A 16,379-nucleotide genomic window follows, 5' to 3' on the forward strand; every position below is an offset into this window, starting at 1 on the left:
GCCCCTTTCAACTGGTCCAACAAATCATCAATCCTAGGAAGCGGATACTTATTTTTTATAGTCACCTGGTTCAAATCCCTGAAGTCAATACACATCCTCAAAGTACCATCCTTCTTTGAAACAAAAATAGCAGGCGCACCCCATGGTGAGTTGCTCGGTCGTATGAACCTGGTCATACACACCTTAAAAGATTCAAACCCATATACTCAAAAGATATGGTTATGCCAAAAACAAAAACACTAAACATTAAACTCTTACCCCTTCTTGAGTAATTCCTCGACTTGCACTTTCATTTCGTCCAATAGCTTAGGTGCCAACCTGTAAGCCGACTTTGAAACCGTGTGCAATCCCCGTGAAACAAGTCTATCTGAAACTTCACCTCCCTCTTAGGTGGCAACCACGGAATCTCTGAAAAACATCTTGAAGTCTCTCACTACTTCCACATCACCGATATCCCTCGTGGGTATCTCTATAGAAGCACAGGGAAACTAGACATCACCGAAGTCCTCTCCTTACTAACACGGTGTGAATCAACCTTGGCATGCGGTGTATTCACTATAACCTCCCTCCTCAAGACAATCAAGGTAACATGATAACGCGTCAACCAGTCCATACCAAGTATGAAATGGAAACCCTCAAACCCCAACATGATCAAAGTCTACCATAAAGACACGGTCTAAGAAACACAACTTAAAACCTTTGCACTTTCGTCATATAAGGTAATGAGAACCTCCTAACGGTGTCTCAACACACAAGAGGCTTAGATAAAAGGGTAGTTTTAAAACTTTCTTTCTCAACATACCGACGAGATATAAAGGAATGTGAAGCACCGAATCAAACAAAACTCGAATATAAACCGAGATGAACTAAAGGTACCTTCAACATTCTGTGTCCCGGCATATTTGCATAGGCTCTAGCACGAGTGGAGTCTTTGGTGCTCTGATTCTGGCGATTACCACAGCTTGGTAGGGCAATAACGAGATAAATGCCCCACTGCTTACTCTCCCAAAGAAGCCGCTTTCAGCGGGAACTATGGCTCGAGCATTGGTCTTTGGTGCGGGTAAAAGTAATGATGTTGGTCGATACGGAAGAGCGGGGGAGCTCGACCACGAATTTGGGGACCCTGCGCCGACATTTGATTCCCGAGGTCTATAGCCTCCGGTCTGCCCGGTGGCCTATAACCACCCCTGGCGATGAAATCCTCCCCGGGGGTCGGTATGCACCTGGCGATGAAATCCTCCCGAAACCCACGGGATGGTGGTCTCAAACGGACCCCCTGGAGGTATATCATAAGGCCTAAACCTATTCGATTTTGCTCTCAAAAGGCTAGGACCAACAACGGTATCTCACCAAACTTCCTCTTCCCCTCGACTCTCTTGGGGCTGCATTACGCTCCTCATATCTCAAAGCCAAGTTCAACACACGATAAAAATGTCCCCATCAAAAGGAATCAACTTTGTTGGACAAGTGACTCTCTAACCCACGTATGAACTTTTGGTTTTCTTCTTGTTAGTATCCACAAGGTAGGGAGCAAACCTCGATAACTCATTAAACTTGGTCACATATCCAAATCCGCGGACTTCGTCTTGAGTCAACTCGAGAAACTGTTGAGCTAAGCTGCTCTTTTATTGCCTCGGGGAATGAACTTACTCTCAAATCTAATCTTGAAGTCTTCCCAAGTCAAAGTTCTAGTGTCGGACTAGGGGTGAGAGCTCGCCACCAAAACCTAGCGGCGTCATCAAGTTGGTGGTGAACGCCAACTCCTCGCTTCTAAATCAAGAAGCCTGATACGCTCAAATACATTTTCACAACTTTGAATCAAGACTCTGCTGCAATCGCATTCCCAACACACCCGATAAATCGGCGCCCACCAAGAGTACCAAACTCCTTATCAAGGCTTTTAGCAAAAGGATCTCCCGAAACGGGATGGTTATTCTCAGAGCCGCGAACAACCGATTCAATTTGTCCTCGACATCCTCATCTTTGGAGTGTTCACCTGCAGTCGATGAGTATTACCATTACGTGTCTCAACCATGATCTACAGTTCAAACAAAACTCTCATTAATATTCACATATATCCAAAACTCTCAATACTATAACCCATATTCCACATCCGAGGATCACTTAGACTTTCTAACACTAAGCTAACCTAGGCTCTGATACCAAAATGTCACAACTCGAATTTCTAAACAATAACAAAGTGAATATTTGAAATATAAATATCTCAAACATCACTAGGTTCACTTGTTTAAAAACCCAGACTATGACGGAGGATACTACACATACAAACCCTAATAGCCATGTCATAAAAGAAACAACTTAAATTAAAATAATCCCAATAATTATCTGTCATTGCTTTATTAAGATATCATCCGTCCAAATAAAATATCAACCAAACTCTCATAAATAAAATTTCTCACTACCATGTTCTCATGCCATGCAAAAGGTAAACTACGTTATTACATTCTTCCAATAAAGAATCAGACCTAAACAAAAACTAACAATTTTGCTCCGCGAATCCCAATCACACGCCGTGGTTCCGCGCCTTCCACCTATGTTCCCAAGAACACACCCACGTTGTCAAAACAAAGCAAACATGGGTGACAATGAAATGGAATTTCTTTGGTATGAGTAGACTAACTACATATAAACATTTCAAACTTTACTTATCCAACTAACACTTTAAATCTATCATAACCTAATCATTCTCAGCTTGGAAGACAGGTAGTTCCGTCATCTCAACCGGCATAGTTTCTTCCCAAGCAAAACTTTCATTTTATTAACTTCCATTTTATTAACTCATTCTAATAACTCCTTTTAATATCTAAATAATTGAATTACACTTACCGATATCCGCCGCTGTATAAGGGTAGGACCGTGTTCCTGCAAAAATATTATTAAGTCCTACCCTCCTGCAAAAGAAAGTTAGAACTTGTATATAACATATGTAGATATCCTATATGGATTCAAAAGTAAGCCCAAACACACTCGCATAATCAAATCAATTTCTCTTGTCAATTAATCAATTACTTTTCTTATACACCCACCCTTTAGTACCTACTCCACGATTTGCACTCCACACATTTGCCAAATCACACATTCCCTGTGTGCCTCTCTCCCAACCGAATACCACAATATCATAGCCATCTCGGGCTTTCATACTCATATTTCACGGCCTCGCGGGCACAAAACTCGGTCATTCATGGCACATTCAATGAATACCTTAGGTCATTCCCGCCACATTCAAGGAATACCTATCATATCACTAACGGGCCATTCATGGCACATTCAATGAATGCCCGGGTCATTCCCGCCACATTCAAAGAATACCCAATCCTATATTCCCGCACACTCAAGGAATTAAACTAACCCATGGCGAATACCTTAGTTCCTCTTTAGAGGCGGTCCAAACCATCACGGTCATTCATGGCACATTCAATGAATACTCTTATATAGCATTTAACGGGCCATTTATGGCACATTCAATAAATGCCCACCTAACATATGACTTCATCGGTCATAAACTCAATTCCAAAACTTGAGGCGTGGAGAGTTAAAAGGGTGCGGTAAATTTTGTTTACGTTATTGAACTTTATTGTATATATTATTTCAGAGAACGAAGGAATATCTTGATTCAAGTATTTTTGGTTTACGCGTTATTAATTTCATGGATGTATAAGTGTTATAACGTTGTGTATCGTAAAAGATTGAAAAATCACAAAAGCAAGAAAAACACGCATTACAAGTATATTTATAAAGGTCCTAGCCTAAGTCAAACATGCTAATAGTCATAGACTTATCCTAATAGACCGTATCATAATTTTAGGAAAAAGTCAAATTTTGGGTCAACTGGTCAAAGTCAACCCTGGTCAAAGTCAAAGTCAAAGTCCACTCTGGTCAACAGTCAAAGTCAGAGTCCACTCTGGTCAACAGTCAATATTGGTCAACCTAGCCTAAACTCCAAAAACCCAAAAGCCCAAATCCTAAGGCCCATAGTCTAAAGTGAAGTCCAAAAAATTTAAAACCAAACAAAAATATAAGCTATCACGATTTGGCCAAGCCCAAATCGTGGATGTATGTTTCATCTTCTTCACTCTCCCATTCTCCAGCCACCACCGACCACCACAACAGCCACCACCGGCCATCCATGACTAAAAAGAACCCAGCGGTTTTCATCCTCACAAAAACCCCCACCTACCTATACCATCAATTCATGATTCTATTATACTGTAAAAATTCGAATCGACGCCATTAAAGGTTTATTCAAGCTTTAATCACCCTCTCTCAAGCACCCAATCAACCACCAACAATCCACCTCAACCCAACAACATAACCTCACAACCAAATCTAATAAAAAACACTAGTCCAAACAATCAAGACTCAGGACGGTGTGGTGCTGATTTTGTCGCCATTGAAGCTCCTCCGGAGCTTCAGCAGCCCACCTCGCGACACCAACAACCCATCTAACACCAATTATCACCCTAACAGTTCCAATCACAACCACAGCCAAACCTCATCAATAAAAATTCAAATTTTACAGTAATACCTCACCACAAACTTCCAAACTTAACAACCATTCCAACACACTAGACAAATAGGGCGTTTTGGGTTCTGAGGTTTTCACCCTTAACCACCGGTGTTGAGTCTTCGACATCTCAATGCTAAAGTCATCATAGTTTTATTTACTGTATTGTTGAAAAAAAAGTATCTAACATAGTCTGCACTATTAACAGAGTCGGCACCCTTAATAGAATTTTACATACTGTGGTACTGCGACATTCGTATAAATCAATCAACACCATTAAAGGGGTTTACACTATCTCAATTCTGAAAACAGTATTACTGGGATGAATAGCTTAAACAAATATAACAAAAAAAAACTTCAGACTACTCACTGTTATAAACCGAACAGCTTTCCTTAAGCAGAAAACCCCCAAAGACTGAAGTCGACCGTCGTGCGAAACTGGACGATCTTTCTTGTTCAAACCCCCCCTTTTTTTTTCTCTCAGTAAAACTCTCCTTTTTTTTTTTTTCTCAAACTCTCGTTTTGTTTTTCCCTAAAAACTCTACGTGAAAAACCCCTATTTTCTAGTTTTTATTTAACTTCTCAAAAAAAAAATAAGGATAACTCTTATCTAGTTATTTACGGGCTTTTATCCGTAACTACTGGATATCCTATCTCTATTTTATCTATTACATTATTATTATTATTATTATTATTATTATTATATTTATTATTATTAGGAAAAATAAAATAAAAGACGGGGGTGTTATAATGAAGGACTGATGAGTTCCAAATGTTTTCATATATTGTTCACTCTTGTTGCTCCAATATAAAATCTTCTGGTCATCCTCTCTATCAACTAATACTCTATTATCTGTAGTATAACATTTCCACTGAAAAGAGTTTTTTAATATTTGGAGTGTAAAATTTTCACTCTATACGGTTTACACCCCCATTAAAAATGCCCTGGAATATATAATCCAACTATTCTCCATGTTCTCAAGGTCATATTCCCTTCATACAGATTACCAATTGTCACTCGTGTATGTAAAAGTGTACTCCAACAGTCCAACGAACTTGGGTGGGCTAAATCCAAGCCCAATTTGAAATAGCTCAAGTTGCGTAAAAATAGCTCAAGTCTAGAAGCAGCAAACTCTCTTTTCTCTAATGGCTACTGTGGCAGCTTCAAGCTTTCTTTCTACCTCTCCCAACACACCATCTCCATTCCTTTTTTTCAAGGTCACGTCAATTTCACTACCTATACGTGTCTCGAGGAACAGGTACGTGAAGGCTATGGGAGTATTGAAATACAAAGGAACACAGATGAGAGAGAAAAAGCTGACGGAGTTAATAGAGAAGAAGGTTCTAGAAGCAAAAGAAGTCTGTCAAGGGGATGAGAAGTCGGATGGGTGTAAAGTGGCGTGGGATGAAGTTGAAGAGATTAGTCAAGCAAAAGCTGATTTAAGAAGGAGGTTGGAGAAAGAAGATCCTTTGGAATATTTCTGTAGTGAGAATCCCGAGACGGATGAGTGTAGAATCTATGAAGATTAGATTGTATGTAAAATCTTCAATAAGACTTTGAATGCTATAATAATTTAACTTAGCTATATATTATGAAATTTTATTGTCAATGATTCGATATCCAATCCCATTTATCATTTACTTATCAACTTTCCCTTTAAAAGGCATAACAATCTATAATTGAATTACCATCCTCCTACTAGAACTGCCATTGGTGATCCCCCAAGATGTGCCCCAAGTCCTCAAAAGCCAAACCTATTGATGTTACTATGAAAGCTTCATGACTGACAGCACATGATTGCAAAACCTGGCATTAACAGCGGAGACCTCATATATAGACACTTTTTTTATGCTTACATCCCTTTTATGGTAGGTGATGCTGCAGAGTTCAGATAAAGATGTTCTTTTGGCTGTCATAGACTCAGAGGCTTCTCATTGGTTGCTTCTTTGGCTAGGATTTTCATAACTGTGGGCATCAGAGTAGGCAAAACAGGTATGGAATTGATACTCATCTTAGTAGCTGGACTAGAAATGAATGGAAATTGGATATTCTCTTGGCCACACAATTGAGTATCAGAAATTTCAGTCTGGCCCATCTCAATATCTCTCTGAGTAGCAAGTGACACATATTCTCCAACAGGCAACAGCCATGCTGTTGAACATTCGGTGTGAGAAGCCTTATGTTCCCCATAATAATTTTACCATCCTCATTACCTAACATTGTATAACAACTAGTACACAGTGCTCATAGGCAACTACATGGATATAGATCAACCAATATATTCCATGTCCTGTAGCCCACTTCTCATTTGTCATCTCACTGCTCAATAAAGAAACCTAAAGCCGTCCTCAACCGTTATTTTTTTTTCGTCGTCGTCGTTGTTGTTGTTGTTGTTGTTGTGATGAATTAGCATCTTATCCTCACCAGCAAGTTATTAAGAATGGGACCAGTTATGGTACTTAATGAGTAAACATAAGCCCAAGAGTGCAGGAATTCTTAGCACCAATATAAGCTGCATAAAGGAATTCCAAAGTACATGTTGTCTGGCCCTAAAATTTACTCTACTTAGGACGTTGCAATCATGTAAGCCAACATATAGCACCAAAGATCTTTAAATTCTTGATCAAAGAACAAAGCAAAAGAGAGTTTTTCTTGATCAAGGCACCTTACCCTTGGGGGAAATACTTATGTTATGAACAGAATAAGTATTTGTGTAGTTGAATGTTTTTATTTCCTTCTGGATTTGTTTTGTTTTTAGTTCTGAAGAGGTTTTTTTAGTGTCATTTTTTTCAGTTTGTTGTTAATTTTCTTTTCGGGCTTTGGCAGAATAATGGCAAGGGCAAACACGATAAAAAACCACAAGCTTCAGGTAAAGATAAGTAGTTATCCCATTAATTGTCATCTACTTTATTTTCTGTCCACAAGTCTTCTTCCATTTAAGTTGCTACTGATTATGTTAATCATCTATGGGGTCCTCGAAGGTGGCGTCAGAAACATGTTGGTAAGCTGTCTCGCAAGATGTTCATACAAAACTATAATTTATTAGCGGAAGTTGAAGGGTTTGGACAGAAACTTGTCGAGTCTGCTAATGGAATAATAGATGAAGTTGAAGTAAGTCTCTTTCTCTCTCTTTTAAAAACTTGTTAGAGCTGAATTTCTTTGATCTGTATTTAAGTTGGAAGACTATCCTAATTTAATGGTCTCGTATCTGTTGTTGTTGTTGTTGTTGTTTTGTTTTTGTTTTTCTTCCCCTCACAAGTTGTTGCATAAAAGATCAGCTATGTTTCATGTTTATTTGGAAAAGTGTCATTACACTGATAAGAGTTATTTTTGTATTTGCCTTCTTCCTCTGGTTCTTGTCTTGAATCTTAATCTTGTATGCTTTTTGGAGAAGAAATACGTGAGAAGTGTTTTTTATATTTAATGTAACCAAAAAATGAATTTGAATTACTGTTATAAATTAATGAAAAAAATTTGTGATATTTGCCAAACTCAGAAAGGTTTAAACTTAGTCTTTTAGCATTCCGTAATCTTGAACACAGTCTAGATCATGTTTAAATTTTGCAGCCTGAGGGAGATATAAATAAATTTCTGAAAGATCTGAATCTTAAGGAGTATTTGGTCAAGTTCAATGATAAGGAAGTATGCATACCCTCCCATCTTTCTTGGTTATGCAAAAAGCACGAAATTTGCTGTGTGTGTATCTGTATTTCCTTTAGTGTGGTAATTTACTTGTAGTTAATTTCTATTCATTATTGTTTTTCAGATCGACATGAATAGGCTGAAGACCATGAAATTTGATGATTTAAAAGCTCTTGGGGTCCCACTGGTAAAACTTCAAAGAAAAGTTGGTGATTTCTTGTTATTGTAGTACTGTTATCTTTTTCTATACTCTCGCGTTCACCCCCCCGTTTGACTGCTGCTTGGGGATGTAGTTGTACACATGTTAGTTTTAGTATATATATGGTATATATATACAGTGTGTTACTACTTCTTATTTGACTATGTCAAGTATTTTCTTGAAGCTTTCCATAGCCTGTAGTCTATTCCTTCAATGACCAGAGTCCAACTTTTGTCTTGACTCTCCACCTGAAGTGTCATAATGACATTGTCCAAGCTTCATTGCCACCTTCTTTTCCATTAAGGCTTCACACATCAAACAATAAAAACGCCTAAATTATTCGCAAATGGTTATGGTCCTAAAATTCTATAGATGGTGTAACTACATAAAGTGGGGATGTCAGGGTGCATGAGGTTGGGTTTTAAGACTTTAGTTTATTAGTAACGTCTTAAAGTTGCCGTAATCTTTTTGGTAATCTTAATAAATACTTTTTATCTGTCAAAAAACTTAGAAGTTAAAACAATAGAAAAAAGTGAATGGCCGGTGCAGTGTTTTGGATATGTCTCAACTGTGTCCATGTAGCTTAGGCACTTACGATAATAGTTGAAAGGGGGATTCAGTACTAGAAATGCATGTGAATGCTGGCTTTTGGACGTGTCCCAGCTGTGTCCATATAACTTAGGCTGTTACGATATAGCTGAAAGGGGGGATCCGATTAGCAAAGTATCCATGTCCACTTTCTTCTGTAGAATGCAAAGTTTGGGAAGATGAGTAGATGGTATTTCACTTGGATAAAGAAATGTAAAATGTTCGAGTTTCTCCATCTTGTATGTGCTGACCTGCTGGGTCATAAGACTCAGTATCCAAAACCATGGAGTAATTTGAATTCGAATTTTTGTCGTATATTTGTTCAATACTTAGACGGAATGTATGAGCAATAGTAAAGTGTGAAGCATATATATCCTTTGTAAAATATCATGTCTCCACTTGCTTGGCTCATAGCTATATTATTGTTATCGAGGCTCTTGCTATAGACAAGAAAGTTTTCATTCCATATAATGCCGCTTGTAATGGAGTGAGTTCATATCAATTATTGAGCTTCTGAACCTCTGATTTACGTTTTGTCAACAAAAATGAACAATAAAAACCAAACGGATGTCACATAACCATTTTCTAACAGGACAAACAGTAAACACGGTCAAAGTTGACTACTTTTCTATCGGATTCAGTTTAACATGTGTCAAATATGGTCATTTATGTATGGTTTTACAAGTCATTTTTATATGGTGTTGGATGTGGATCTTTGTCAATTCTTGATCAATTACCATAGCTATGCTGATGAAGCGGGACATGTATTCTGAATCGTTGCATGTTGTTATATTGTTTGGGCATCCTGCCATGCAAACCGTTTGGGATGGAACTGCTCCGCATTGACTAAGATGCAATGTGTGCGACTTCATTCCTACAACTCCGTTATTCTTTTTTAGTTTGATTATCAACCATTATGACAATAACCTCATAATGGAAAAATATCTTGGTAAACTAGCTTCTAATTGTGCAGGCTGGGATATCACTGGATAATTTGCTGCAAAGTCTGTGCCTCAAGAAATATCTCAAAATGTTTTTGGATAATAATAATGTACGTAATTTTCCTTTTGGTATAAGAAATCCTTGCAACTCCTTTTTTCCCTCAAATGATATTGTGTTGTTGCTTTTACAGATTGACATAAATACCCTCAAGCAGAGGAATATGAGTGATCTCAAGGCTCTGCATATTCCAATCGTAAGGCACATGCAGACTTGTTCCTTATTGCCTTTGCTACTCATCATTGTTTTTATGGTACCCGTGTATAATAAATATCTGTACTATCACATCTCCTTTGTTGGTTCCTGAATCTACCGTCCTTTTTTTGTCAGAATAAATGAATAACCATAGCCAAGATAGTATGATTTTTTCTCTAAGAGTTTTTAGAGGCATTGGGCAGGGTAACCACCCTTGGCCCCATCTTCTTTCTTTTCGGGTTTATGATCACGTTGGGGATAATTTTAATGCTTTGAGTTTGTAGGAATGGTCTCACCATCTATGTGATGTTAACATGCTGGTGATTCTGGGCTATGAATTATCTAAATTAGAATTTCAGAGGCATTTATACGAGCAAGATCTATGATAGTGGACTGAGAAGAACTCTTATAGTCTTGCTTGGACTATTGGGTGCCGAGTTGGTAGTCTGATGGCAGACTATTTTGGGCTTCCTCACGGGTCTAGAAATGCATACAATGCATTGAAGGCACTTATGTAGAGCTTCACATCTAAGAAATCAAGGAATTTACCACTCATGCGGTTCAGCTTGAGTCTGGCTCTCCCGTGGCCGAGCTGTGACCTGTGTCTTTCTGTAGTCATGTGACGCGTCTTTGCTGTGTCCACAAAGGCTATATTTTGTCACTGATGCTGATAGCCTTCAGGGATTTCACGAAACCTTTGCCGTAAAGGACTTCTGGATTTTGCATTGTTCAGGCTCAGAAGCTATTAGTCTTTGAAAAGGCGGACACAATTTTGTCACGAAATGCCTATTGCTTGATTTGTTTACTAGTCTGTCCATTTAATTGTGTTGGGTACTTGTTGCTTCTTCTTCTTTTCTTTGTTTTGTTCTCTTATGTTTTCGTTGCTTCATTTCATTCTTTCTCCTCTCTCATTATTTGATAAAATATTGTTCTGTCGAATCTGTTGTTTAGGGTCCTAGGATGAAGTTGCTTGAAGCCATAAGGTTCTTGCGTCCTGCTCAATCAGAGATTCATACTGGACTGGTGAGTAGTTGGGTGAAGCTAGATTCCTGTTAAATATTTTGTTGTTCGATTAGTAGAAACTGAGCGGTTACAAGTTCTGCATGTAACAACGATTTATTCAAGGAAGAATGGTGTGGCCGCCCACAACTTGTGAGGGCTTTTTGGCAGGGCTTTTTGTCATTTAAGCTGGAGGATCTTGGATATACCCTTGTTCCATTGAGTTGCCAATTTGGTTTGTCCAACGGCGCTCAGAACTCCAAACCACGGACTTCTAGGTTTTATACAAGTTTTTCCTTTTCCTCTTTTTATTTTGGAATAGGTTACTGGGTTAATGGCTGCCCACCTGTTCAAAGTTTTATGCAAGTATATAAGTATTACACTTCTGGCACATTATTACCTTTCACCGGTAAGGTGTGCAACATATGCAGAGAGCTACAGGGTTTTCGATAATTATTACCTTTGATTGCTAGGGATGGTATTTTCTAGACAAGAAGGGTTTGTACTTTTATTTTGGCTTGTGGCATCGATGGATGCTTACGTCCCCCGCTACTTTTAATTCCAAAGGTGTTACTTGTATTTGGGCCTCTGGGCTGCCACTACCTTTTTAAGGTATTTGGGCCAAATAAATGTCTTATCTAGGTCAGTCTTACACCGTAACTAATTCTTAAGACCCACTGGGCTGCATTATGGGCCTCCTAATCAACCATAAAGGAAACAAGAAGTTGTGAATGAAACCCACGTGACATGTTCTGTTTGGGATGTTATGACATTTGGGATGGCTGTTTTTGTTATGATAGGATATGACACTATTTTCTAAGTAATAGATTTCATTGTTTCCCTAACTGGTTTAGATGTGTTGATTTATGGGTTTTGTATGTTTAATGCTGCATTCTGTGGGAAAACAGTTGATGATGACAGATTTAAGGCTTGTTTCTCAGAAACATTCGCAGTGGCCACCTAAGTGCTTTCGCCTTTGCCAGGCTTGAGAGTTTATGCTGCTTCATTCCTTTCTTGTATCAATAGATTGTTTGCAATTCGTATTTAATATTCTTTTCAGAAGTTTCGAGGGTGTAGTGAATTGGTTTCTTCATTTTGAATTATAAAATGATGATGCAACTGAGTTGTTAGGAGTCATTATCCATGTGCTAGGGGAGTAGGGTTTGAATAAGTTAGTATTTAAGAAATTGATTGACTTTTGATAACATTATCCTTTCTGAGCTCTTTTTGCGGTTGGGTTTTATTTATTGGTGAGTAAAGATGAAGATTTAAATAATTGGACAATTTGGTTGATGATGACCTGTGTGAAGGCTTGTTTCTCAGAGACATTCACAGTGGCCGACTAAGAGCTTTTGCCAATCGCCGGGCTTGAGAGTTAATGCTGCTTTATTCCTTCCTTGGCTTGTGTTTGACGTGTCTGGCGTAAATCTTATCGACAATGATTATACTATGCGTTTATATTTCTCTTTTTAGAGATCTATCAAGCCAGGACTCTGATCCATCAATTATGATTTTACTGTAATTGGAACTGTATATGGCATTGGTTAGCTTTGGACTTGGTATTTGTGTAGTCAATGTTGGTGATGATTAGTGTCATATGCATGTGTTTATTAATGTACACCATTTGTTACTGGTTAGTGTAATTTTTGATATTACATGAGAAATGTAGGAATCAACTAGAATAATGTTTGATATTTGACATAGAAAATGTAATTTGGAATGTAGGCCACACGGTATCGAGTAGTGTAATTCATTGATATGGTCAAAATAAATTTAGTAATGCATGACTTTTGAGTTAATTAATTCATGTTTTAGCTCCAGAAGTAAAGATTGTTTGGTTCAGTACTTGATTTCAGTAAGTCTAATGTTCTGATTTTTTATTTTTGTCAAGTTTGTTTTTGATCTGATTTTTTGTTTTTTTATTTGTTTTTCAAATTTGCACATTGAGGTTCTATTAAGTTGATAGGGTAGAGATCAAATGATCAATGAAAATAGCCAATGATGACAGTTTCAAGGCTTGTTTCTCAGAAACATTCGCAGTGGCCGCCTAAGAGCTTTCGCCTTCGCCAGGCTTGAGAGCTAATGCTGCTTCATTCCTTCCTCGGATGTCTAAAACTTTGCTTCATGTTTTATGATCTAGTGTTTTAGTTTATAGACAAGTTGTTGAGAGAATCATTTCAGCAATGTTTGCTGTTGCTGTCTTAGAGCTCTTGTTTAATATATTGAAAATGCTTGTTTTGATTTAATTTGTGTTGTCTAGATTGGAAATTGTATTGGATGTGATGAGCCTTTCCCCAGATTATCAACTATGATTATACTATGCGTTTATATTTCTCATTTTTGAGATCTATCAAGCCAGGACTCTGATCCATTAGAACAAATTAAAGCTGTTATTTGTTTGAATTGTTAGTTAAACTAGTGTCTGCTATGCCTCTAGGATTATTGCTATGTTTGTAAGTGACAGATTTTAGGATGTGTTGGTTTATAGGTTTGATATGTTTGATACTTCAATATGTGGGAAAACAGTCGATGATGACAGATTTTAAGGCTTGTTTCTCAGAAACATTCGCAGTGGCCGCCTAAGAGCTTTCGCCTTCGCCAGGCTTGAGAGCTTATGCTGCTTTATTCCTTCCTTGGATGTCTGAGACTTTTTAATCAATACATTGTTTGCAATTTCGTGCTTAATTCTTCTTTTGGGACATTTTGTTGGTGTTCTGAAATGGTTTCTTCATTTCTGTGAGTTATTAGGAGTCATTATCCATAGTTCCATACGCTAGGGCTCAAATAAGTTGGTATTTAAGGAATTGATTGATTTTTGGTGATTTTTGATAACATTATCTTTTCCGTGCCCTATTTGTGGGTGGGTTTTATTGATTATATAGTGAGTACAGTTCAAGAGTTAAATAATTGGCTAGTTTGGTTGATGATGATTATTTTGAATGCTTGTTTCTCAGAAACTTTCGCACTGGCTGCCTAAGAGCTTTTGCCTTCGCCAGGCTTGAGAGCTAATTCTGCTTCAATTCTTCCTTGGATGTTTGAGACTTTATTATCTGTATATGGTGTTCCATTTTTTCCATGGCCATTGTTTATTTTACTTGTTTTACATTTTAGTGGTTGTGAGTTTGTTGTAGAGGTTTGAAGTGATGAGCCTTTCCCCAGCTTATCGACTATGATTAAACTGTGCGTTTATATATCTCTTTTTGAGATCTATCAAACCAGGAATCTGATCAATTTCTCTGAACAAACGTTCTGTAATATTCAGCAGAGAAAGTTATGAACGGTTGATTTCTCAGTATTATACTATGTTATGGTTCTCTTTACTTCTTTGCAACTTGTTACTTTGTTAAGAATAATTACTTGCTATAATATCACAGGTTCTTCCTTGTTGCCAAGTAGTTTGGATTGAATTTTACTGTTACTTGGAGAACTGTCTGTTTTCTGTTTGTAGCTGCAGGAATTTCAGATCGGTAAAAGTACTTGTCACTAGATTGGTTGCTATTATTTCATGTCTAATGTTTGGGCTGCTCGCTGCTCCATTTCCCTTGGATTTCTTACTGTTGATGTCAAACGTTCGAGTTCCCCTGAACTGTTCCAGAGAGGGCGGAGGTCAAAACATCCAAAAACATAAATTGTGTTATCCAGAGTAACAACCGTGTGAGCAACCCGAGTGCCAGCCTCTTTGAACAATCCTCCCACTTTCTGGAGAGGGGGTCATAAGTCTGGACTTTCTTAACAAAGACAACTTATTTTCTAAATACGTTCGAATTCAATAGCATGTATCTTACCATTCAACAAAGCAGAACTAAAGTCGCTAGGTAAATTACAGCTGGACAGGTTTCAGCATCTGTGTCGAGAACATACCATCGGTAAGAAGAATCTGACCCATTCCAAGACATAAGTAGACTACGTTGCTCATGTTTATTCTTCTTCTTGTCGATGCTTCTACTTTTTCCCTTCTTGTGTTGTTAATGCTTATGCTTTTTCTTGTTGTTCAAGCTTTTGATTCTAATTCTAATTCTAATTCTGTTCCTGCTTCTCGATAATAAAACTTGCATTGGTGCAAACAGAATACTGGCGGGTGCTGATTTTGGGTGATGATACCCAATATCTGGGGTTCGAACCCACCAGTATCAAAGCATCAAAGAATTACTGATCTCATTTAAAAACAGGTTTACCAATAAATAAATAAAAAAAATACTGAGCTGGGTTTCATTCGCCACTTCTTGTTTCCTTTATGATTGATTAGGAGGCCCATAATGCAGCCCAGTGGGTCTTAAGAATTGTTTAACGGCGTAAAAGTAGCGGAGGACGTAGCCTAGCCTACAAAAAAGCATCCGTCGATGCTACAAGCCAAAATAAGTACAAACCAAAACAAATGTCTAGATGCAACTCGAACTTATTTGGGTGATAATGATAGGCTACTATTGACACATTCTCTGTGATAGACATTGTTAACCAATCACCATGATCCACGTGTCTAGTGCTTAAGCACCAATAATGCACGACCTAAACAGACATAGCAGATCAGATCTACCAAACCCAAGACGTTCTACCAATTCCAGATCGCATACAACTCTCCGCTCCATGCAACAAGACTCTCATTAAATGACCCCAGCATGCGGAACAACCCCAAACGGACATCCACTTCAAGACCTCAAATGTAACTGCCACGGTTCATTAATACAGAGGAGGACAAGAGTTCAAAGAGAGGACAAACCTCAAGCCGGAAGATGGAGAGACACTGAAACAGCTATAAAAGAGAAGAAGGAACTATAAATGGCTTGATTCGAGTTTGATATATACTGAACTACCAATATCATAATCTCTCATACTATGCAAATAGACATATAAGCATAATACCCAAGTCTACATTAGAATTACCATTTGGAAACCAATGAAAAACATAAAAAAGACTCTCACATACACATCAACACTCTCACTACCGGGTAGAACGGTCAAAGCTAAATCTATTTGTGTATGAGCATCCATGTATGTGTAAACTCCAACTCCGCACAAAGAAAATGAAATGTATGAGTTATATTATATCATATTTCTATTAAAGCTAGAGCTGGCAATGGGTCGGATAAGAACCGATACCCGATCCGGTCTGAACCAGTAAAAACGGGTCTGGGACATGTAGTTAGCATATTGGACCGGTTCTGGGTCTTGAAAATCAGAACCGGACTCTTATTGGATTGGTTATGATACCAACCGTTATGGGCCTAATCCAA

General features: G+C 38.0%; 2 protein-coding genes and 5 non-coding genes across 13 annotated transcripts; all 7 read left to right on the forward strand.

Moving 5' to 3' along the window:
- Window positions 1-5,626: 5,626 nt before the first annotated feature.
- Window positions 5,627-6,518, forward strand: CP12-3 (CP12 domain-containing protein 3). Its single transcript, XM_086566091.1, has 2 exons — window positions 5,627-6,058; window positions 6,399-6,518. The coding sequence occupies exon 1, from the start codon at window positions 5,672-5,674 to the stop codon at window positions 6,053-6,055; it is 384 nt and encodes a 127-aa protein (XP_086422217.1). The 5' UTR covers window positions 5,627-5,671; the 3' UTR covers window positions 6,056-6,058; window positions 6,399-6,518.
- LOC147491487 (uncharacterized) lies at window positions 6,422-16,163 on the forward strand. Of its 7 annotated transcripts, none has more exons than XM_086566087.1 (9): window positions 6,422-6,518; window positions 7,353-7,395; window positions 7,508-7,637; window positions 8,094-8,168; window positions 8,293-8,355; window positions 9,929-10,006; window positions 10,088-10,150; window positions 11,101-11,172; window positions 12,472-16,163. In XM_086566087.1, the coding sequence occupies exons 3-9, from the start codon at window positions 7,545-7,547 to the stop codon at window positions 12,619-12,621; spliced, it is 594 nt and encodes a 197-aa protein (XP_086422213.1). In that variant the 5' UTR covers window positions 6,422-6,518; window positions 7,353-7,395; window positions 7,508-7,544; the 3' UTR covers window positions 12,622-16,163. The 7 variants fall into 7 exon arrangements, with proteins under 7 accessions (XP_086422213.1, XP_086422215.1, XP_086422210.1 ...); XM_086566089.1 differs by having other exon boundaries at window positions 14,103-16,163; XM_086566084.1 differs by lacking the exon at window positions 12,472-16,163 and adding an exon at window positions 11,320-11,620.
- On the forward strand, window positions 12,551-12,650 carry LOC147491488 (small nucleolar RNA Z103). The gene has a single exon (XR_015200604.1). It is a non-coding gene; the product is annotated as a small nucleolar RNA Z103 (small nucleolar RNA).
- Window positions 13,142-13,265, forward strand: LOC147491489 (small nucleolar RNA SNORD14). Its single transcript, XR_015200543.1, has one exon. It is a non-coding gene; the product is annotated as a small nucleolar RNA SNORD14 (small nucleolar RNA).
- LOC147491490 (small nucleolar RNA Z103) lies at window positions 13,422-13,520 on the forward strand. The gene has a single exon (XR_015200600.1). It is a non-coding gene; the product is annotated as a small nucleolar RNA Z103 (small nucleolar RNA).
- Window positions 13,673-13,797, forward strand: LOC147491491 (small nucleolar RNA SNORD14). Its single transcript, XR_015200559.1, has one exon. It is a non-coding gene; the product is annotated as a small nucleolar RNA SNORD14 (small nucleolar RNA).
- Window positions 14,283-14,380, forward strand: LOC147491492 (small nucleolar RNA Z103). Its single transcript, XR_015200602.1, has one exon. It is a non-coding gene; the product is annotated as a small nucleolar RNA Z103 (small nucleolar RNA).
- Window positions 16,164-16,379: the final 216 nt, after the last annotated feature.

The sequence above is a fragment of the Coptis chinensis genome, chromosome 6 (assembly GCF_015680905.1).
Source record: "Coptis chinensis isolate HL-2020 chromosome 6, ASM1568090v1, whole genome shotgun sequence".
Taxonomy (NCBI): Eukaryota; Viridiplantae; Streptophyta; class Magnoliopsida; order Ranunculales; family Ranunculaceae; genus Coptis; species Coptis chinensis.

Coding starts and splice junctions, on each gene's coding strand:
- CP12-3 (XM_086566091.1), top strand. CDS start 5,672: ATGGCTACTGTGGCAGCTTCAAGCTTTCTTTCTACCTCTCCCAACACA.
- LOC147491487 (XM_086566084.1), top strand. CDS start 7,545: ATGTTCATACAAAACTATAATTTATTAGCGGAAGTTGAAGGGTTTGGA. Junction 8,356..9,928: donor AAGCTCTTGGGGTCCCACTG/GTAAAACTTCAA, acceptor CTAATTGTGCAG/GCTGGGATATCACTGGATAA. Junction 10,007..10,087: donor TGTTTTTGGATAATAATAAT/GTACGTAATTTT, acceptor TTGCTTTTACAG/ATTGACATAAATACCCTCAA.